Source organism: Equus caballus, chromosome 14 (genome assembly GCF_041296265.1).
Source record: "Equus caballus isolate H_3958 breed thoroughbred chromosome 14, TB-T2T, whole genome shotgun sequence".
NCBI classification, from domain to species: domain Eukaryota; kingdom Metazoa; phylum Chordata; class Mammalia; order Perissodactyla; family Equidae; genus Equus; species Equus caballus.
Genome location: NC_091697.1, coordinates 102184626 through 102208204, shown reverse-complemented (window position 1 = coordinate 102208204; position 23579 = coordinate 102184626). Strand labels below are relative to the sequence as shown.

Below are 23579 nucleotides of genomic sequence, written 5' to 3'. Positions count from 1 at the left end.
GTAGATGCTTATGTAGTCTGTGCTTGACTGACAACAGAGCTGGGAAAAGCAAGTCTGGTTTTCAGCCCAGCGGCCTCTGACCACCCCAGCACCTCTATGCCTCACGACATGGTAATACCTCCAAAACCCATACCTGGAGGAAATATGTGTTGCCCTTTTATAATTCATGATGTAGCTTCTATAGGCTACTGGACTATTCTAGGGAAAGATTCTAGCAGGGACATAAGTAAAGGCAGGATGATAATTTTTATTTTTACATGAAGATTCATCAGAAGAAGGGTATAATTAACTTGGTTTTTAGCTAACTTGATTTTTTGGTTTTCTGCTTTTTTGAGAACTTGGTTAAAGGATGCCATTCGTGTATCTCAAACTTTCTTCTTTTCGCAGTCCCAATAATGTCAACCTTTCTTTTTGTTCAATTCAAATATACACAAAATCCTCTCAGTAAAATTCTAGAATAATCTGTCTGCTATTTAATGATCCACACAGCATACTTAAACATTGTTTTCCTCTCACGTTTCCAATCAGTAGAAAAGGAGAAAGACACAGATCAGTCACATCCAACCCAAATCCATAAACGTCATGTAAAGTGTTGATGCAAAGTGCTTTTGCAACTCTGAGAGGCTTTCCTGGCTCGAGGGAAGAAAGTGCCTGTCATTCACCACCACTTTCTTGAGCACACTTTTTTCTAAGCTGCAGACACGGCCTCTGTACATCACTAGGGTACTTTCAAGCCTGCTGGTGTTTGCTGTTCACGGCTGATGCTCACCCTTAGCTCATTCCTTTGAGGCCTCCCTCAGTGCAGAGTCCACTTTCCAGCAGCCGGTAGTATCCCAAAGTTTTCACCTGAGAACTGGGCGATGGGCCGTCAGGAACTGAGAGCTTCAGGAGCTAGTCTTTTACTCTCAGTCTCTGCCTCAGAGCCTCTCTCCTTGTCAGGAGCTCTCATCGCCCCAAGGCCTCAAAGCTTCTCTTACATCTATGCATCTTCTCAGCTCCAATTTTTAGTATGAATCAGTTCACTCTCTGATGGCTCAGGTCAAATTCCCACAGGAGGAAATCCGATTAACTCGGCCCATCTTCCCGCGGCCAAGTTGTGTTGTGGATCATCAGTCAGCCTATGGACTGGCTGATGCCAAACCTGGTACCTAGGCCAGGACCACTGGCTGGGTGGCAGTGGGAGGGCTGGGGTGACCTGATAGCACCCAGTATACCAGAAAAGAAGGAATGAGAGAAACTTCGCAAGGAAATCAGGAAGTTGACTTCTTTTATACTGTGGGTAGGATTTCTTTAAACATTTAATATTCATCTAAATGTTCTATTCTTTTTATTGATGTTTTAGTGCTATCTTAACTGTATGACATGAATTCAATGTTGCACTTTCATTATGGCTTCTTGTTATTATAGTATCAAAAAAACCTGGAAGAGTCTATTTTGCAGAGGAGGAATCCAGAGATGGTAATAAGTATCCTAAGGTCAAGGGGCTACAGAGAGGCAGAGAATGAGAAGCGAGATCTCCGAGCCCCAGCCTAAAGCTTTAACCAGCTCCTGATACCAGAACGGAGATGGAGGGTCTGGTACATTCTTGGTAATTAGGAAAGGTTTGTTACCAAGAGGATTTCCCCCTTTTCTCCTGTAAAAGGATATACCAAAAAGAAGTGAACGGCATGTTGAAGAGTCCTAATATGTGATTACTTTTACCAAACATTTAAAATGTAAATTTGGCACCTTTGCAAAACTTACAAGACATTATTTTAAAATGTTTTCTAATTACAGAATCTTATTGTGCTTCACATTTAGCTTTAATACCTAGGAAAAGCTCAATAAATGTGTAACAAATGCTTGTATAACATAAATTATAAATGACAAACTACCTTTTACAAAACATTTGATTTATTCACTCAACTACACCCTAATAATTTCAAGAAGTATATCAAAGAATTATTTCTAAATGGATTTTTTTCTTGCTGTACACAGTGCTAAGGGCAATCCTGTCAGCTCTTAAGCTCTTGTTTGACCTGCTTTGTCAAATGCTTTGTGAAGTGATACTCGGAACGGCATGACGTGATGTCAACTTGCATTAATTCTTTCCCAAAGAGAAGTGTTCAGTATTCACATTGTGTTTGTACTGGCACAATCTATTTATGTTTCCGCTTCATTTCAGAAGGTTTGCAACCACTGCTTCCTTTAGAAGACTGTTCTTTTTTGCTATTTTTTTTCTAAGACAACCTTTGAAAGGACAATAATGATGTCCCATAAAACTGCTTTCAGGAAAGCCACTGAAGATAAATATTTCAGAGAATTGAATAAAAATGTTATATATCAATATTAAACTTTCCTGTTTTTATCATAGATTTATTGTGAAAAATTAAAACTATCCCCTATTCGACTAATCTTTCTCAGTGAAGTAAGTCCATCAGCAATATTGCATTTGTTTTTATGTAAAACATATCGAGAACCATATGCATATGATCCTAAAATTGTATAACATCCTCTAATTCAGCTGTAATAATGATTGTGTATTAGCAAAAACTTAAAAGTTTTGCAATTGAGATCCACAAACACCAATATAGGGTAATAAAAACATTCATTTCAAATTTCTCCACTTGAAAGAACAATGTAAATCACTAATCCATTATTCTATTTTGCTTAGAGAAGAATTAAGAGAAAGGTTTTATTCCGATTCTAAATCTAGATTTCGATGATCTTGAAGTGAATTCTTGTTTTCCCATACTCCCTCAGGAATCAACCGTCATTTCGAGCACAGGCACAGTGCAATCGTAAGTCAGTTGCCTGCTGAAGGTCTTTTTCAAATTTTGTCCTTCCCACCTTTTTTCTTAAGCCGGTTTCTGGTTGGTTCTGTCAATACCAAGGGCTCTTGTATGACGATTGCTGGGTAATTTTTGCCGAGGAGTTCAACTTCCACTTGCTGTCCTACTTTCCCGAGCTCCACAGGGACATACGCAAAGGCCAGGCTCCTCTGGATGCTGTAACTGTAGCTTCCGGAGGTCGTGTTGCCAACCACCTGAAAAGCCAGACCCAACAATCCTCAGCATCTTGGTCACAGCTGGGTGTCCTCCTCCCTCCCCAGAGGGAGACACTCAAGCTATAGACTCAACTTACAATCCGAAAGTTTTATGATACACTACCTGTGGGGATAACACCAGGAAAAGAAACTTCACTTTTGTGAGAAGATGAATGAAAATTGATAAATTAATGAAAAATAATTTTCAAAATACATACCTAGATTACTCTGAAATTTCTCAGTTTTAAATAATAACAGGTAGTTTCTTAATACCTGGCACTATTTTGCTCAGTTTTGTGCCAAGAGCTCTGATAGGAAGGAGAATCAAATATTTTCATTTTAAACCAAAAAAAATTCTCTTCTATCATCAAACTAGCATCGCAATAACAGGTACAAGGGAGAAAAATCTAAAAGTCCAAATGCAAATGTAGTCAACCGTTCCTGTTGGGGTATAGATAAATGGCCTGCCAAAATCGTGCTGAATTAAACCATTTATTAATATATCAATAGTCAGTGTGACTGGACAGTCTATATGAACATATAGAGCATTTAAGAATTCCTGACAATTGCTAGGCACTTAAATGAATGTTAACTTTACTCTCTCTAACTCTACCACGCACAAAACATTTTGCTAGACACTCAGGAGAATGAGTAGAGGCCGGGTCCCCACCCTCAGGAGCTTCCAGCCTAGTTGAGGAATTAACGTGGAGAGACAAAACAAGATAACCAGGAAGCCAAGGCAATAAACGTGAGGAAGGCAGCATTTTTCCATGTTTTGAAGGCTGGGGAATGAGGGGGGCAGAGAAGGGAATGAAACTTTCCACAATGGGTGGACACATGGAGTTAGGCGTGAATCACCAAAATTAAGGAGGATGAAACAGGATAACTTGGGAGGGCAAACCAGATCTAAAGACTGCAAACCAGGAATCAAAACTTAAGAGATGGAAACAAAGGCTTTATGCTACAAAAACTATCCATGTAACAAGGCTGATTAGAGGAAAAGAGGATTAGAAGAAACCAGATCTAAAGGAAAGGATGAAAGAGAAGGAAAAGCAGAGTAAAATGGCAAAAAATACGATACAGAAATGTCAGGTTAAACGCTACATTCTAAAATAAAGGAAGACAATAGGAGCAAAATATGATCGATAGCCCTACTCAGAATGGCTTCTCCCGGCTACACAAGGTTGCATGAATCCGTGCAGCCTCGCTCTAGCACAGCCGGCTGCTCGCGCTGGTGCTCACCAACATTCCCGGACTTGAACCAGCCTGGGGATCTTTCAGCTGCCTCAGCAGAAAGCCCGCTACAGTCAACAGTCTTATTATAGCATTTCTAGTCTTTTCAATGCTAACACACTTGTGTCATTAAATACAGACTCCCATCTCTGCAGCTCCAGTTTTTAATTATCTCATTGAAACCCCAAATCAGAAGCTCTCCATATAATTTCTGAGGTTATTATGGTGAAGAACTGGTTGATTAAAGAAAAAAAAAACCCAACGTGAATGCATTCATTAGTAAAAGCTTCTCTCTGGCAGATGATTAACTGCCGAGGTGCTGCAGCGCTCACACGCGTTTCAGAACGGCCTTTCTCCCTCAGATCACAGCGATGTGGTGGAAGGCCGGGATTTTGGTGAGGGAAGTTGGGGTTTTAGTCATTGTTCTTCAAAAGACTTTCTTGGTAACTTTGGTTTCAGTTCCCAGTCTGTAAAACAGAGATCTGCGCTTGGAGCCCTGGGAAAGTTAAAGTGATTTGCTCGGGCATTTTAAGGGACCAGGAAGAGGCCTGCACAAGCTCTTGGCCAGAACCCCTAACTCACTGGGTCAAGAACCCACAGTCCCTTTTCAGAGCCTGTGCGCGCCCTTTCCTCAGGTCCACCCATCCCTTCAAACCCCCAGTCATTCGCCTGCAGTTAGTTCTGCTTTAGTAACTTTATTTATTTTGTGAGTGCTATTTTAAAAATATTTATTGAATGCTTTGCTTTCCGCTAGATTACTTTCATTTCTCCTTTAATTTCTCTCTAGCCCAGGGGTTAGCAGCCCAGAGTATTTCAGAAGTCTGACCTTTCCTTTTATCTTACTTCTTCATTTCCAGGGAAAGGCTTCTCCTAGCATCAATTTTATATTGTTCTACCTCAAAATCTTCTGGATTCAATTAAATCCATTCCTTCCTTTTGCTCAGTAAATTGCAAGAACCACCTGTCCCCATGCTCTTCCTCGTAGATTCTCATGTTCTTTGTGAAGTCAAACATTGGCTTTCATCTTACCGATGTAAACAACCTCATTTCTTTTTAGCCTTCTCTCACGCCTCCCCTAACGACGAGGCTAAAGACGCCTCTAACTGACCTAAAGAAGGTAGCAGGGCGAACGGCCTTTGAAGGAGGCAACATAATTTATGCTGGATGATGTATTGTGTTTCTTTGGCTATCCCTGTGTGTGTTAGTTTATAAATAATGGTAAAGAAAATTTTCTAAACTCTCCAAACTTCCTTTCTCCAAAACCTCCTCTTCAAAACTTACTTCCCAGCAAAGCTGCCTTGCTAATTAATGAAAGCCCTTCTCATGTCCACCCTTACGCCTTGAATTTTAAAAATTAAACCTTATTTAAAATCACAATCCCTCCCTCCAACACGCCCATCTCCCAGCTGGACTTTACTTTTCCCCAGGGCACTAATCACTCTCTGACATGCCATTTATTTTATTTATCTTGTTCATTGTGTCTCCCTCCCACCCCTCGAATATAAGCTCCGTGGGGGCAGATTCTTGTCTGTTTTCTTCACTGCTGTATCCTAGTATCTAGAATATTGCTGCCACATAGTAGAAACTCATATTTGTTGAATAAATGAATAACTGTGTACCCTATCTCTAGCACTAGAAATATTTGCAAGAATAGAATACCAAGTGCGAAAGGCAGTGTAAGTCAAGACAACGTCAGGAATGAAAAGCAAAAGATAATTCAGTGCATTCCAGAGCATGAAGAGGATCAAAGAGGGTCATGGGCACGATAAAAGGATGACCCTACCAAACAGCAAAGAGCAGACAAACTGATATCAGGAAATTCAAGAGATATTAATAAGAGAAACTACAATTGGATTAGCAGCTCTCTAAGCAGATGGCATGTAGTAGGAAAGACGAAAAATATAGCACATAATCTCAGTGCACAGATATGGCAAGGGAAATAAAATTCAAAAATGGAACTTGGGTTTCCATCCAGCGTTGGGATATAATTAACATATAATACTGTATAAGTTCAGGTACAGGTTTCCAAGTTTTTAAACTCTAATTTGGGTATGGCCATATTTAAGATGGCTAAAAATCTGCCATCTTAAATATGATCATCTGATCAACCAGTTGATCATGGTTGATGTGGGGTTGCATACAGAATATTACAGCATAATCTCTCTTTCACTCCATGACCACATAAAACAGAATGTTGGTGGAAGGATGGGCATGGACCACGCTAGGAAGACTGAGGAAGCTGGATGGGAATGAAGTGAGAAATGCAAAACAAAAGAAAGATGAGGTGGGGAAATATAATGACCGGGAAAAACTTAATTAGAGGTGGGAAGAACCTTAGACGTGATCTCATCCAATGGTTTCACTATATAGATGAGACGACTGAGGCCAGAGAGGCTAAGATCTGGACAAGCAGTTAGTTAATGGCAGAGGTGGGTATCAGTGGAAATCGTGGGCAGATACGAAACTGGAGGAAGAGCCTGTCAAGAAAAGAGGGCTGAACCAGAGATTTAGAGTAGAAAGAGGAACAGGAGACAGTGGGGTAAGAGTAGGAATGGTTCAAACAGAGGAGCGAGCTCAGCACAATTAAAGGTGAGACGTCTAAGAACTGGAGATCGGAGAGAAGCCTGTTGGCTTCCTAGTGTCTAATAGTATCCACCTGCTACTCAGATGTACAAGAACTGTGGCTAGATAATTAAATGCTAAAGAGGATACAGTGGGACATCAGCAGAGACTGAGAAAAGTGAATTGGAGTATTTAGCGAGGCTTAGAAGAAAGGAGAAGCAATTCAAAGTCCACCTATACCTGGGTCAGAAATCAGCTCCATCGATCACTAGCTGTGTAATGTCAAGCAAATTACTTCACCTCTCTGAGCCCCAAAGCCTCATCTTTAAAATGGGGTTGGTCATACTTATCTGGGAGGGGTGTGGTAAAATTAGATGAGAGAGCACATGAAAAATAGCCAGCACATAGTAGGAAGTCTGTAGATGTTAGTTCTACATCAAACTGACCCATGCCTCAGCCCAAAGGGCCATTCCTTTAGTGATCCAAAGGCTAAGATTTGACACCACTGGCTTTCCCCACCTCCAGGGTTCTTTGTGTCAATGAAGAGGGGGGGGAAATGGAAACAAATAACAAGTAGGCTGCAGCGCAAGAGAAAAGCCCAGGCACGGAATCTCTGAGTCTCTGGGTATTGACCAAGCAGACCCTATTCAACGTGGAACAGCTGTTTAGATAAGCCCGGAAGGCCCTGAGCCAGCCCCAAGGTCTAAACTGAGTGTCCCACACCTGCCTGGTAACACCAGCCAAAACACTGCAAAATCTTTACCAAATTGAGTTTTACAAACACTTGTAAAAAGCAGAGGAAATGAAGTTCTATCGGTAAGATATCTGGTTTTACTGATTACCTATAGAGACAATGAAATGCAACATTCCACAGTGAGAAGGTCATTTTTTCTGAATAACCAAATGGTTTCTACTTTTTGCTTTCTTTCTAAGGTTCTACCCTCTATTGTCATAGATGTTTTCATTCAGAAATTTTTTTCTGCTAATGTGCTCAGGTTAGATTTGCCTCCTTCCAGAAGATCCCCAAGAAGCTAAATCAGAATGCCAAATTCTTTATAAAATCCATCTCTTGCATTCACAGATAGGAATCTGGTGAGCAAATAGATCATTTTACCCTCTAAATCAAACTTTCCCCATTGCCCAAGGTATTTCAAGTCCTTGGGTTTATTTCCTTAATCAAAGCATATAGAATTTTATGTTTTCAAACATGAGCAGCATTTCATTTTCCTTTCAGTTAATTGATTCTGTTTCTTGAATGTCAGCTCAGAAATCAAAAGTGTGTCATCCCACCATAGACAAAGAAACAGCAAAAAACTCTAAAAGGAAACTGATAGAGACAAGGAGAGTTTCTGTGGCAGAGAAGTTGCAGTGGCCCCTGGCCACGAGGTCCTCAGCACTCACCTTGCCATCGTACCAGATGCTTTCATTTCCCTCTGGATCAACATCATCGGTTGCCAAGGTAAGGCAGACCAGTCTCCGTTTCAGCCCCTCGGCTTTAATCTGTTTCAGTGCTTGCTTTCCTATGAAGTCTGCTGGCTGCAGGAAGCCAAGATAATGAAGATGAATGAATGCTCAGACACTGTGACAAGGTTAGAGATGCAAGCATTTAAATTTGTCTTTGCTATTTTCTCACCAATTACACATTAAATAAAAATACAGATTGGATCAAATGTCTAGACAAATATTTCTTAGTCCTCAAATGACAGTATCAGCCACCTATTCCTTCAGAATAGGTTGGACTTCAGGGTAATAACTTGGGATAACAATGTTACCAGAACCACCGGGGCAGAACAGTGTAAGACATGGTATTGCAGTGATGGATTATGAAAGGGACCCTGCATCTCGTGGTTCTAGACAGTGGTACTGGCTGGTAGTGGGCAAAGTGCTACTCAGTTTCTACCTACAGTGAGCCTTTCACAAGAAGGAAATTCACTTCTTTGAAATGTGATGCCAAAACAACCCCAAAATGCCACACGGTTTTTTCTTTCTTCAGAATAATGGTCTGGGGAATGTATTAACCTATTGGGTCACACTCATTCGTTCAGTCAGGAAATGGATCGAGCCCCTGCTCTGTGTGAGGCATCATGCTAGGCCCCGTGTGGGTTATAAAATTAGTCAGATGCAGAGATTTTGATCAAAGAGCTTATGTTCTAATACTGCTTTTCAACCTCTTTTTCTCCTGCCATGTAGCACATGACAGATGACCTTTCTATTCCTCATACAGTCCCCTGGGCACACTCAGGGTTATTCTCAATGCGATGCAAGTGAGTGAGAGCGACACGGTGACGGCATAAACTTGAATCCATTCTTACATGTTAAAAAAAAGGAACCATGCCCACTTCAGGCCTTTCACATTTATTAGTAACACACCTTCCAGCAAAGAGGGGAGCAATGACTCCCCAGTGGAGACACTTAGCCTATGGAGGAGATACAATTCTACCCAACCAGAAGGCCAGGGACACTTGACAAGTGTGAGAAACTGGTCAGGGGCTACGAGTAGTGAGGGCAGGGGAGGAAGGCTGCCCCGGGTGGGACGGCGGGACAAGGCTTCTACGTAAGTGTGCCCAAACAAGCACCTCTTATCTTAGGCGGGAAGAGGGGAACTTGTGATATACAAGCCACATCTCTGTGAATGAGATTTCATTAGTGATTACAATGTGGGAAACAAAATTCTCAAAACAGTTCTCATGTACGTACAGAGGAACTATTCTCTGAAAGAAAGGAAATAACTTTAATTTCTTCACTGGCCAAAGAAGAAAGAAGACAGTATTTCATGCCAAAAATGTCCTCTGCTGTCACCATTTAGGATTTATGCAGCTCTTTCTGCACACAAAACATTTAGGATTGTGTGTAATACGTCCCCTTAACCTCTCAGTGTTGCAGCAGGAGGGGTCCTCACATACCTTCTGCCTGATCCACGCCCCCTCACCCCCCACCAGTTCACTCCTTGACTGATTCAGAACTTCTAGGATAAGCCCACAATGAAGTACAATTTCTATGGATATTGCAACTTTCAATTGCTGACCTACACAGGAAGCTAAAGAAAGTTCCCAATGGCCAAGGTTAAAACAATTGGAAAATGAAAGTCCAATTCTTTCCCCTTCCTCAGTTTGATCCAGATGGTGAGAACCAACAACAAAGTTTTAGTATGAAGCCCAAGAAAAATTCAAAGAAGACCGGACCCACATTATTTAAGACAGGACTACCGGGAAAAAACAAAACAAAAAACCCACAGAAAGAGCTTGATTCATTTGAGTTCATATGTAGGATAAATTCATGATAACAAGAGTCATAACACATCACAACACACCGAGTCCTGACATTATTCCATCTCCTCAATGTCTTAACAGAGCAGAGGAAAAGAGAATAATGTGAGATGACTGGAAACATGGTAGAACACGACACACGACAACATAAAAATTAGCTATACCAATGTGAAACATGACTCAAAGTTGGTTCTATGAGAGTGTAAACATGACATTTTCTAAATTTAAAACAGACACTGTCTAATGTGTGGAGGCAGAAATGCAAACAAACAGATCCTATGATGGGATATATACAGAGGAGGCTCAAGAAAGAGTGTGATCGATTCTCTCTGGGGCAGGGGCAGTGTTCTCTGGCAGCAATTTTATAGAGGAAGCAGCCGGAACTGAGTTGTGAAAGATGAGTTTCATACTAACTATTGTCTGCATGGCCTTTTCCAAAAGCCCTTGCACTTATATTATAATTTGACCTTCACAACAACTCATAGATGGTGGATTTGAGTCTAAAAGAACTTAGCCAAAGACAACCAACAAACTGGTAAGAACCCAAATCTCAGAGTCCCAGCCCCGCCTACTTTGAGCTGCCTTCCCTGAGCCACTGCAGCCAGTATCTGCTACACCTTTGGAGGGACTGCGGGGAAGCTGGGCACGACCAAAGCTTTCAGAAATGGGTCTTTTTGGGGTGCTGGATGAGAACTCCTGGGGAAGGAGCTAGAGGGGCAAGGGGGATAAGATGTGCTGGAAAGGGAACCAGCTCTATCTTCACCAAATTCACAATTTTACCAAAGTCTAAGCAGGAACATAAGGTATCAGCTAATCACAAGCAATAAGAAAAGGAGAGGACCCCAGAAAACTTCCTTGAGGAGAGAAAAATTAAAGTAATAAATTCAGTACAAAATAAAAAGTAGTCGTAGTATCTACAATTTATTGGGCACTTGCTATGTGCCAGACACTATGGTGAGGGCTTTACATTCATGAGCTCATTTAATCCTCATGACATTCCTATGAGATAGACAATTTTATCCCCAGTTTACGGACGAGAAAGGCCCAGCAAAGTTAAGGGTCTTTCCTGAGGCTCAGTTACATGGTGACGTAAGTCAGCACCTTTAGATTTATCCATGTATGTTCTTAAATGACTGTACCTGGAGTCCCTCATTGGAAGGCACAGCTGATGTAAACACTCTAAAGATGGTTTCTCTTAAATCATTTCTAGGTAGGCTGAACCTATTTTGAATGACATTCACTACACAATATTTTTGTACTATGTCAAAAAATTTGAAAACACACCACAGGTTAATGTTAATGAAATTTGACATATCTGGATATCCTTGAATTAGGAAGTGATCTTGTCAGCAATATTGTCCTCAAACATGAATGAAAATAATACTCTAACAAGTGACAACAAAAACCTCATTAAAGTAAGGAGCACAAACTTACAACACAGGCAAGGGGCGACACCTGCCCCTTGAGACAGCTCCCCCTCCCCAAGCTAGCCCTATGCCCGACGGGAAGACGTAAAGTGGGGTGATGGCATTTCATTCTCGTTTTACTTGGCTGTCCTCCCAAGACTGTAGCTTTTACCTTATTATACAGTTATTAATTAATAATGAGAGAGGAAAATGTGTCTGAAGGTAAGTGCTGTGATTAAAATTAGTGCTTTCAGGATGACCTGAGAACAGAAATATATTTCTTTAATGAGTCACTGCCAAATTAACTATATAGATAGCTATTAATGTCTTTGAGAAACACAAATTTCTGGGCACTGAGACTACAGCTTAAAAATAGTCTTGGCTTATATTTTTTTAATTTATTAATTTTATAAAGCAGTAAGAGCCATTAAAACAGCCACCTGGAATACATACCAACGATAACATCCACATAGATGAAAACATTAAGTGAAATGTAATTACTCATCTCTTATTAACCCTATTAAAAGCACATACATTAGCTAAAAGCCCATGGAAATGAAATAAATTAAACCAGTATATTTTTGGTTGTGATTCTCAGGGCAATGGAGAGTTCTCAGATGTGTAGCTAAAGCCGAATTTGACAGCAGCACTGGGAGGAAGGAAGGTCCTGATACGGAGAGTCAGGGTAATGGACTCAGACCAGGAGAGAAACTATAAAAACCCAGGTTTTGACCTTTTCTGTTCCATATATTTGGAGTCATAACCCATCAGAAAATTCAAGGAAGTCATCAGTTTGATTTAATGGTTTAACCATAATCCTTTTAACCTAAATATCAAACGTTTCCAAAGGCATAAGAGAATCAGCATAATATCCTGGGTCCCAAGAAAGCCCCTTAGAAACCAGGTGCAGCGCTGGTTGCGGAGTCATGCTCCTGCATTTACAGGCATGGAGAGAGGTCCAGAGAGACCCACTGGCCACCAGTTACCGCAAGAGGCAGAGCAGAGATGAAAATCCAGGTGACAGACTTCTGCCACTGTCCCTCAATACCTTCCTGAAAAGTTCCGCATCTAAAATGGGGCTCAGGGATCATCATTTAAAAACAATCCTGATGGGAATCCCGTTGTAAAGCATGTGGCCGTTCCTAACCTATGGTCTACGGTCTACGTAAATCTCAACTTTCTCCACTCAGCTGTGAATGCCAGGCGCTTCCGTGCTCGTCTCACAGCCACACTGATAAAGCCATAGACGGGATTGGTTCATTATGGGGAATGCATCGACTGACCTGCCAGCCCATCAAGACAAATTACACCATCATTCATTTCACAGTCACGTAACTAGAATCGGAAGTTTTTAAGCAGGCAGACAAATGTAGTCCAATCTCACTTTTCATATGAGAAAATTAAGTCTCATAGATAAGGTCTTGCCTGAAGTGACAGTGGGTTAGCACCAAACCTCAAACCCAGGCTTCTCAACTGTCGCTTCCTTTTCCACTGCGCAGAGCTTCATAACACTCCACAAAAGTTTATAATAACCACAATTTCAGTATCTCTTTATTAGCAAAACTTTAAATTACCGGTTCAGCAACTCAACACTGTTCTTATTGGCTGGAAATGAATACTCCCACATACACATAATTTTCATTCTCTGCTCTCAGCAATTTATTATTTATTTATTATTAATATTTTTTAATCTGATTCTTTTTTTTATTGAGGTCATATTTGTTTTCTTGGTAATTTAAAGATTTTATTTTTCCCTACTTTTCCCAAAAGCCCCCTAGTACCTAGTTGTATATTTTTCTAGTTGTGGGTCCTTCCAGTTGTGGCATAGGGGACACTGCCTCAGCATGGCTTGATGAACAGTGCCACATCTGTGCCCAGGATCCAAACTGGCGAAACCCTGGGCCGCTGAAGCAGAAGGCGCGAACTTAACCATTTGGCCATGGGGCCAGCCTCTCTTGGCAACTTAAAAGAAACAATTCATCTAGCATTTTTCTAACCAAAATTACCAATCACTTAAGTATTCCTTCTCAAAAAAAGTCTTTAATATAACTAGAAAAAGGGACTCTATTAACCAAAAGAAAGGCAGGGATAAATAGAAACCTGGAGAAAATATTTAAAATATTATTCCTAAGCCAGGCCAATAATTTGGTTAATTAGCATTCAAACTAAACTAGATTTTTCAAAACTAGAATAACCTCCATTACATGTGTTTTGTGACTTTCACTGGATTCAATATTAAAGGGAATATTTAGTTTTCAGTTTTTGAGTCTAATGATTCAAAGGAAAACGGTGGAATGGACCCACAGCTTTGTCAGATGTACTGTCATGTTTAAGTGCATTGGCAACAATTACAATATAGACTTTTCATTAATAGTTTCCATCTCTAGACTGGAGGGAAGAACAATTGCCCATTTGATGTTTTAAATAGGGCATGCAAGCCCAAATGCAGAGTAAATAATTATTAAAGGAAATAAGAAAAACAGGAAGAAATGAGGCCTCAATAGGACCCAAGATCTCTTTTGCTGGGGTCTTCAAAAAACTGAAAGGATTTTACCTATAGCAGTTTCCCCCTAAAAGATTTTAGATTCAATTCAGTAAGATGGAAGGGAATTAACATTTATTGAGGTATCAAATGTTCTTTATCTCATCCAATACTTATAACAAACTCAGAGGTGGATATTTTCTTCACTTTATAGAAGAGAAAATTGAAGTGTTTATAGGTTAAGCAACTTGTTTACTTTTAGGATCAGTAAGTGGCAGAGCCACGACTCAAATCCTTCAACAAATACTTACCAAGTCCCTACTAATTATCAGACATAGTGAAGGTCCTAAGGATTCTTAGCCTCTGTCCTCAAGGAGCTCAGTGCCTGGCGGCAGAGGCAGCCAGTATTGTGGGGTACAATAAGCACCATAGCAGAAGAGGGGCTCCCAACACTTCCTAGCGTTAATTACCACCATTATGTGAATGATCCAAATTCATACTTTCAGAACACATGTCTCCACACCCATGTGCTTAGCTGCTGTCTGAGACTCCCCACTTGGCTGTCCTATAGCCCACAAGTCCTTCCAACCTCCTAATCACAACCCTCTTAGTTCATCAACAGTACCCTAGATGCTCCTTTCCGCTCCCTTCACATACAGTCCCTCGTGTGGTCTCCATTCTGCCTTCTTAGTATCACTTACACCTTTTTCTTCTCCATCCTGTGGCCGCTGCCTTAGTTGAAGTTCTCGACATCTCTCTGTTGGATTTCTTCAATAATCAGGAAGGTGATCTCCCAGTCACCAGACTGATTCCCTTTTAATCTGTTTTCCATCACCAGAGTATCACTCCTTCCTCAAAATCTTTCAATGGCATCCTGATGTCTCTAGGATACACTCGAAATTCCTTAACCTGGCGGATGAGTCCCTTTGTCACGAGATCCCAGTACCTCTCCAGCATCATCTCTTGACACTGCCTTCAACAACAGAGTATTTGCTGGCATCTGCTATGTGCCAGTCCTGAACTAGGTGTTGGGGATAAAATAGTAAACAAAACATATTTTGTATTTCCAGAAGCTGTACTAAAGATGCTTACATTCCATTCAAAAGAAAAAAAACCAAAATAATTGCAAGCTGTAACACATCCTATAAGGAGGATGTAGCTACAAAATTTCTTTGAGAAATTATCTAATAAAATCCAACAACATAGAAAAAATAATACATCATTACTAAATGGGTTTTATCCCAAAACTGAAAAGTTGGGTTAACATTTGAAAATTAATAAATTTAATTCACCATATAACAAAATAAAAAAGAAAAACCATATGATTATCTCAGTAGATGCAGAAAAAGCATTTGCCAAAATCTAATGTTCCTGATTAAAAACAAAACAAATTTTTAGCACTAGGAGTAGAAAGGATTGTCCTCATCCTGATAAACACCATCTCCGAAAAAACTATAGCTAACATCATACTTAATGATGACAGACTGACTGCTTTCCACCTAAGATCAGGAACAAGAGCTCTCATTGCTTCTGTTTAACTTTGCTGAAGATTCACTCAGGGGAGGTTCCAGGCAGTACAATAATGGCAAAAAAAAAAAAAAAGAAAGAAAGAAAAGGCATCCAGATTACAAAAGACAAAGAAAAACATATTTATATACTTATTTACTAAAAACTTATTTTTACACAACATGATCGTCCATACAGAAAATTGAAATGGAATCTACAAAAAAGTACTAGAGTTACTGTGTGAATTTAGCAAAGTTGCAGAATATGAAACCAATATACAAAACCCAATTGTTTTCTATATACTAGCAATAAACAACTGAAAATTGAAATAAAAAATACTGTTTACAATAGCATCAAAATATGGAATACTTAAGGATAAATCTGTAAAAATATATGCAAAACCTATAAACTACAAAACACTTTTGAAATTAAAGACTACCTAAAAAAATAGAGAGATACACCTTGTTCATGAGTTGGAAGACTTGAAGTGACCCAAAGATATAATGCAATTCCAATCAAAATCTCAGCAGACGTTTTTTGTATAAACCGATGAGCTGATTCTAGAAATTCATGAAAATTATGGGGCTGGCCCCATGGCCTAATGGTTAAGATCAGCACACTCTGCTTCGGCAGCCCAGGTTTAGTTCCCGGGCACAGAACTACACCACTTGTCAGCAGCCATGCTCTGGGAGCAACCCACATGAAAAATAGAGGAAGACTGGCACAGATGTTAGCTCAGGGCAAATCTTCCTCAGCAAAAATATAAATAATTAAAAAATTTTTTAAATCATGAAAATTCAAAAAAGCTAGAATAGCTAAAACAACTTTGAAAAAGAAGAACAAAGTTTCAGGGCTATCACAACCTGATTTAAGCTGCAGTGATCAAGACAGTGTGGTTTTGGTGTCAGAAAAGACAAATAGACCAACACAACACAACAGAGTCCATAAATAGACCTAAACATACATGGACGACCGACTTTTCACAGTGGCACAAGGCAATCCAGTTCAGAATGGATAGTCTTTTCTACAAATGGTGCTGGAAACAACTGGACGTCTACATGCTAAAACGTAAACTTCAATCCATACCTCACACCAGATACAAAAACTAAATAAAAATGAATCATAGGCCTAAATGTAAAAAGATGGTAAAACTTCTAGGAGAAAACAGCAGAAAATCTTTGTGACTTTGGGCTAGGCAAAGATTTCTTAGACATAATACCAAAAGCATCATCTGCAAAAGAACAAATTGATAAGGACTTTAAAATTTTTTCAATTAAAAACTTCTGCTCTTTGAAAGACACTATTAGACAAATGAAAAGACAAGATACAAACTGGGAAAAAATATTTGCAAAGCATGTATCTGATAAAGGACTTGTACCTAGAATGTATTCAGGAGAGTGACATTAGCATCATGGCAGAGTGGGTTGTTTCCATTGTCTCTCTCCTCTAAGTTACAAATACTAGGACATTCATTGACCAACAGAGGAGTCCCTGCACAGTACATGAGAATGCCTGAGAGATCCATACACCTATACATCTGAAGGTGGGTGGACTGGACCTCCTGGAGGTGGTAGGACTAGGGGAGCAGTGGCAGCAGCTCCTGAGACCAGAGGTTCCAGGATCTGTAGCTGTTCCCATGAACAGAGGCCCCAGGAACTGAGGTAAGCCCTGTGAACAGAGGCCCCAAGAATCCAGGCAGCCCACACTTCTAGAGGTCTCAGGAACACTGTGGGCCCGTGACCAGAGATTCTGGGAACCGTGAGATATCTGTGACCCAGGCCCCTCACTCTTTCTCAGTGGCAGAGCCCCTGACACCAGCCCATCCAGCAGTGGGGGCTGCATCCAAGACACGAATCTCTCCCTAGCAGTGGCAGCAATGCCCGTGAACTGAGGTTTCAAATGGTATGGGCAATGGACACCAGAGGCTGCAGAAGGAGCAATGGACTCACAGCTCCGTCCCCCCTCCTCCCCTAGCAGTGACAGGTGGTGCCTGTGACCTAAGACTTCAGGGGCTACAATAATACCTGTAACCCAGCCCCCAGTGGTGGCACCCCTGACACTGGCCCTACTAGTAGTAGGGGCTGCATACAAGATCCTGGGCCCCTGGCAGCAATAGCAACACCTGTGAACCCAATGCTCCTGGCAGTGGTGCTGCCAGCACCCCCAGATAACCCAGGAGCCCCAGGACAGTTAGTGCACACAGCAGCAGCACCCAAGCCCATGGAGAGCCCACAGAAAGCCAGTGGTGAACACAAGACCCAGGTGACCCTGGGAGCAGCTGAGGTGCTTGCAACCTGGTGACCCCAGTGGCAAAACCCATGACTGCAGTGACATCATAAGCAGCAAGGTACCAGCAAGCTCAGAGGCATAAGCAGCACAAGGAGGACACTGATGATGCCTCTGGCAGATGCAGTAGAAGGTGGAAAGAGCAGGCTCTCAAATACAACCAGAAGCAGCTCAGAATTTTAAAACAACCAAAGCCTTACCCAAATAAGAAAGTGTTTACTACTACAAATCTGCTAGCAGAGGAACAACTCATCAAGCACCATGAAGAACTATAGTAACATGGTAGCACAAAAAGAAAACGACAACTCTCCAGAAACCACACTTGAAGGCATGAAAGATTGTGATGTAACTGACAGAGAATTCAAAATAGCTGCCATGAAAAATTCATCAAGTTACAAGAAGACAAAGAAAGACAGTTCAATGAGGCCAGGAATAAAATTAATGAATAGAAGGAGTACTTCACCAAAGAGATTGAAACTCTAAAAAAACAAAACAAAACAAAACAAAAACCCCAAACAGAAATTCTGGAGCTGAAGAACACAATTAATGAAATGAAAAATAAAGTACAAAGCACTGGAAATAGAGCAGACGATATGGAAGAGAGAGCTAACAAGCTTGAAAACAGAAATCTAGAAATGATTCAGGTGGAAGAGGAAAGAGAACTAAGATTCTTTAAAAATGGAGAAATTCTATGAGAAACATCTGACTCAATTAAGAAAAACAACATAAGGATAATGAGTATCCCAGAAGGAGGAGAGATGAAGAAAAGAGCAGAGAGCTTACTCAAAAATATAATAGCTGAGAACATCTCAAACCTGGGGAAAGAACTGGATATACAAGTACATGAAGCTAATAGAACACCTAATTATCTCAACACAAAAAGATCTTCTCCAAGGCACAGTATATTTAAACTGTCAAAAGTTGATGACAAAGAAAGAATACACAGGGAGGCCAGAGAAAAGAAAATAACTTATCAGGGAACAGCTGTTAGGCTATCAGCAGATTTCTCAGCAGAAACTCTACAGGCTAGGAAAGAGTGGAATGACATTCAAAATATTGAAAGATAAAGACTATCAGCCAAAAATACTCTATCCAGCAAAGTTATCCTTTAGATATAAAGGAGAAATAAAGGCTTTGTCAGACAGACAAAAACTGAGGGAGTTCATCAACACTAGCCCTGACTTACAAGAAATGTTGAAAGGAGCCCTCCTACCTGAAATAAAAAGGCAAAGATATACAAAGCTTTGAGCAAGGTGATAAATAGACAGAACCAGAAAATTGCAACTCTATATTAGAATAGGTTAGTAAACAATTATACCATAAAGGCTAAAAGAAAAGAAGGCATCAAAAATAACTATAATCACTTCAATTTGGTAACAAAGATACAATACAAAAAGGGGTAATTTGTGACAACAAAAATATAGAAGGAGAAGAGGAAAAGGAAAGAACCTGCATAGGCTAATGGAGATAAGACACTATCAGCAGAAAAAGGACTCTCATCTACGAGATCTTTTATACAAACCTCATGGTAACTACAAAACAAAAAATTCAGAGCAGAGTCACCGAACATAAATAAAGAGGAAACTGAGAAACACATCACAGAAAACCACCAAACTAAAATGGTAGACAGAAACAAAAGGAAAAAAAAAAGGAAAAATAGAACAACCAGAAAACACAAGATAAAATGGCAGTATTAAGCCTTCATATATCAGTAATCACTCTAAATGGAAATGAATTGAAGTCACCAATCAAAAGACAAAGAGTGGTTAAAAAACAAGACCCAACAATATGCTGCCTCCAGGAGACCCATCTCAGCTCAAAAGACAAACATAGGCTCAGAGTGAAGGAGTGGAAGATGATACTCCAAGCAAAGGGCAACCAAAAGAAAGCTAGTCTAGTCATACTTATATCAGACAAAATAGACTTTAAGCCAAAAAAGATAAGAGACAAAGATGGACATTATATAATGATAAAAGGGGCATTCCACCAAGAAGACATAACATCTGTTAATATATACGCACCTAATGTAGGAGCACCAACGTATATAAAGCAACTATTAACAGACCTAAAAAGAGAAATTGACAGCAACACAATAGCGGTAGGGAACTTTAATACTCCATTAACATCAATGGATAGATCATTCAGACAGAGAGTCAACAAGGAAACACTAGCCTTAAATGAAACACTAGAACAAATGTACTGACTAGATATGTATAGAACATTCCAGCCAAAAGTCACAGAATATACGTTCTTCTCATATACATAGAACTTCTCAAAAACAGACCATATGTTGGGAAACAAACAATTCTCAATAATTTTAAGATTAAAATCATATCAAGCATCTTTTCCAATCACAATGTGGTAAAACTAGAAATCAACCACAAGAAGAAAGCTGGAAAAGTCACAAATATTTGGAGACTAAACAACATGCTACTGAACAACTATTGGATCAAAGAAGAAATCAGAGGAGAAATCAAAAAATACCTGGAGACCAATGAAAAATGAAAACACAACATGCCAACTTTTATGAGATACAACAAAAGCATATTAGTAGGGAAGTATATAGCAATACAGGCCTACTTCAAGAAACAAGAAAAATCTCAAATAAACAATCTAACAATACACCTAAAATAATTAGAAAAAGAAGAACAAAGTCCAAAATCAGTAGAAGGAAGAAAATAATTAAAATCAGAGTGGAAGTAAATGAAATAGAGATAAAAAGACAATAGAAAGATCAATGAAACCAAAAGCTCGTTCTTTGAAAAGATAAACAAAATTGACAAATCTTTAGATAGACTCACCAATTAAAAAAGAGAGAAGGCTCAAGTAAATAAAATCAGAAATGAAAGAAGAGAAATTACAATGAATAACACAGAAATACAAAGGATTACAAGAGAATACTATGAAAAGCTACATCCCAACAAATTGGATAATCTAGAAGTGGATAAATTCTTAGAATTATACAACCTTTCAAAATTGAATCAAGAAGAAATAGAGAATCTGAATAGACCAATCACTGGTAAGGAGATTGATACAGTAATCAAAAACCTCTCAAAAAACAAAAGTCCAGGACCAGATGACATCCCCGGTGAATTCTAATAAACATTCAAAGAAGATCAAATAGTTATCCTTCTCAAACTCTTCCAAAAAAATTGAAGAGAAGGAGACACTTCTTGACTCACCCTACAAGGCCAACATTACCCTAATACCAAAACTGGACAAGATCAACACAAAAAAGGAAAATTACAGGCCAATATCACTGATGAAGATAGATACAAAGATCCTCAACAAAATATTAACATCAAATACAATACATTAAAAGGATCATACACCATGATCAAGTGGGATTTATTCCAGGGATGCAGGGATGGTTCAGTATCCACCAATCAATCAATGTGATACACCTCATTAACAAAATGAAGAATAAAAATCACATGATCATCTCAATAGATGCAGAGAAAACATTTGACAAGATACAGCACCCACCTATGAAAAAAACTCTCAATAAAATGGGTACAGAAGGAAAGTACCTCTATATAATAAAGGCCACATACAACAAATCCACAGTCATCATTACTCAATGATGAAAATTCAAAGCTATCCCTCTAAGAGCAGGAAAAAGACAAGGATGTCCACTGTCACCACTCTTATTTAACATAGTATTGGAAGTCCTAGCCAGAGGAATCAGGCAAGAAAAAGAAATAAAAAGTATCCAAATTGGAAAGGAAGAGGTAAAACTGTCACTATTTGCAGATGGCACAATTCTATATATAGACAACCCTAAAGAATTCACCAAAAACCATTAGAAATAATTAATGAATACAGTCAAATTGCAGGGTACAAAATCAACATACAAAAATCAGTTGCATTTCTATACATTAACAATGAACTAGCAAAAAGAGAAATCAAGAATACAATCCCAATTACAACCACAACAAAAGGAATAAAATACCTGGGAATAAATTTAACCAAGGAGGTAAAAGGCTTCTACATTGGAAACTACAAGACATTATTGAAAGAAATTGAAGAAGACATAAAGAAATGGAAAGATATTCCATGCCCGTGGATTGGAAGAATTGACATAGTTAAAATGTCCATATTACCTAGAGCAATCTACAAATTCAGTGAAATTCCAATCAGAATCCCAATGATACATTTCATGGAAATAGAACAAAAAATCCTAAAATTTATATGGAACAACAAAAGACCTTGAATAGCCAAAGCAATCCTGAGAAAAAAGAACAAAGCTGGAAGCATCACACTCCTTGGTTTCAAAATATACTACCAAGCTACAGTAGTATAAAACAGACACACAGATCAATGGCACAGAATCAAGAGCCCAGAAATAAACCCACATATCTGTGAACAGCTAAACTTTGATAAAGGAGCCAAGAACATACAATGGAGAAAGGAAAGTCTCTTCAATAAATGGTGTTGGGAAAACTGGACAGTCACATGCAAAAGAATAAAAGTAGACTACTCTCTTACACCTTACACAAAAATTAACTCAAAATATATTAAAGACTTGAATATAAGACCTGAAACCATAAAAGCCCTAGAAGAAAACATAGGCAGTATGCTCTTTGACATTGGTCTTAGCAGTATCTTTTTGAATATCATGTCTCCTCAGGCAAGGGAAACAAAAGAAAAATAAACAAATGGGACTATGTCAAACTAAAAAGTTTCTGCACAGCAAAGGAAACCATCCAGAAAATGAAAAGACAAGCCACCAACTTGGAGAAAATATTTGCAAATCATATATCCAATAAGGGACGAATATATATACAATGGAAGACCACTCAGCTATAAAAAAAAGATGAAATCTTGCCATTTGTGACAACATGGATGGACCTTGAGGGTATTATACTAAGCAAAATAAATCGGATGGAGAAAGACAATTACCACATAACTTCACTCTTATGTGGAAGATAAACAAACACATAGATATGGAGAACAGATTGGAGGTTACCAGGCTGGAAGGGGGTGGCGGGAGCATGAAAGGGGTAAAGGGGCACATGTGTATGGTGATGGATGGCAACTAGACTTTTGGTGGTGAACATGATGCAGTCTATACAGAAGTCAAAATATAATGATGTATATCTGAAACCTATATAATCTTATAAACTAATGTGACCTCAGTAAGAAAAGAACTTTCAAAACTCAAAGACAAGGGGAAAGAAACACAAAAATGAGTGAAAGAGTTGACCAGACGCTTCACAAAAGAAGAGGTGGGAATTATAGACAGGCATATAAAAGTATATTCAACATCACGTCATTAAGGAAATAAATTAAAACCATGATGAGATATCACTACATACCTCTTAGAACAACTAAAGTTAAAAAGACTGACCATGACAAGTGTTTGGTGAGGACGTGGAGGAAATGGAACTCTCATATACTGCTGCTGGGAATGTGAAACATAAAATGGTACACCACTTTGTAAAACAGTTTCTTAAAAAGTTAATAAATATGTGCCATTTCACCCAGCCATTCCACTCCTAGGTATTTACCCAAGAGAAAAGAAGGCATGTGTCCATACAGATACTTGTACACAAATGTTCACAGCCATTTTATTTGCAATAGCCCTAGGCTGGAAACAACCCAAAACTCAAGGAGTATTTAAACAAATTGTGGTAAATACATACAATGGAATCCTACTTAGTATAAAAAGGAATGAACTATTGGTGCACATAACACTGCAGATGAGTCTCGAGCTAATTATGCTGAGTGAAAGAATCCAGACAAAAACCCCAGAATGTATAGCATGACTCCATTTATATAAAACTCTAGAAAATATTAAATAGTCGTTAGTG

General features: G+C 39.3%; 1 protein-coding gene across 2 annotated transcripts in view; it reads right to left on the bottom strand.

The window, feature by feature from the left end:
* Positions 1-1875: 1875 nt before the first annotated feature.
* DMGDH (dimethylglycine dehydrogenase) overlaps positions 1876-23579 on the bottom strand; it is a 61544-nt gene continuing 39840 nt past the window's right edge. For both annotated transcript variants that reach the window (XM_023618113.2, XM_070234634.1), the window contains exons 15-16: positions 8222-8356; positions 1876-3025 (exon numbers count right to left, since the gene is read on the bottom strand). In XM_023618113.2, coding sequence (XP_023473881.2) covers positions 2810-3025; positions 8222-8356 — 351 coding nt within the window. In that variant the 3' untranslated portion in view covers positions 1876-2809. The remainder of the gene's footprint in view (positions 3026-8221; positions 8357-23579) is intronic.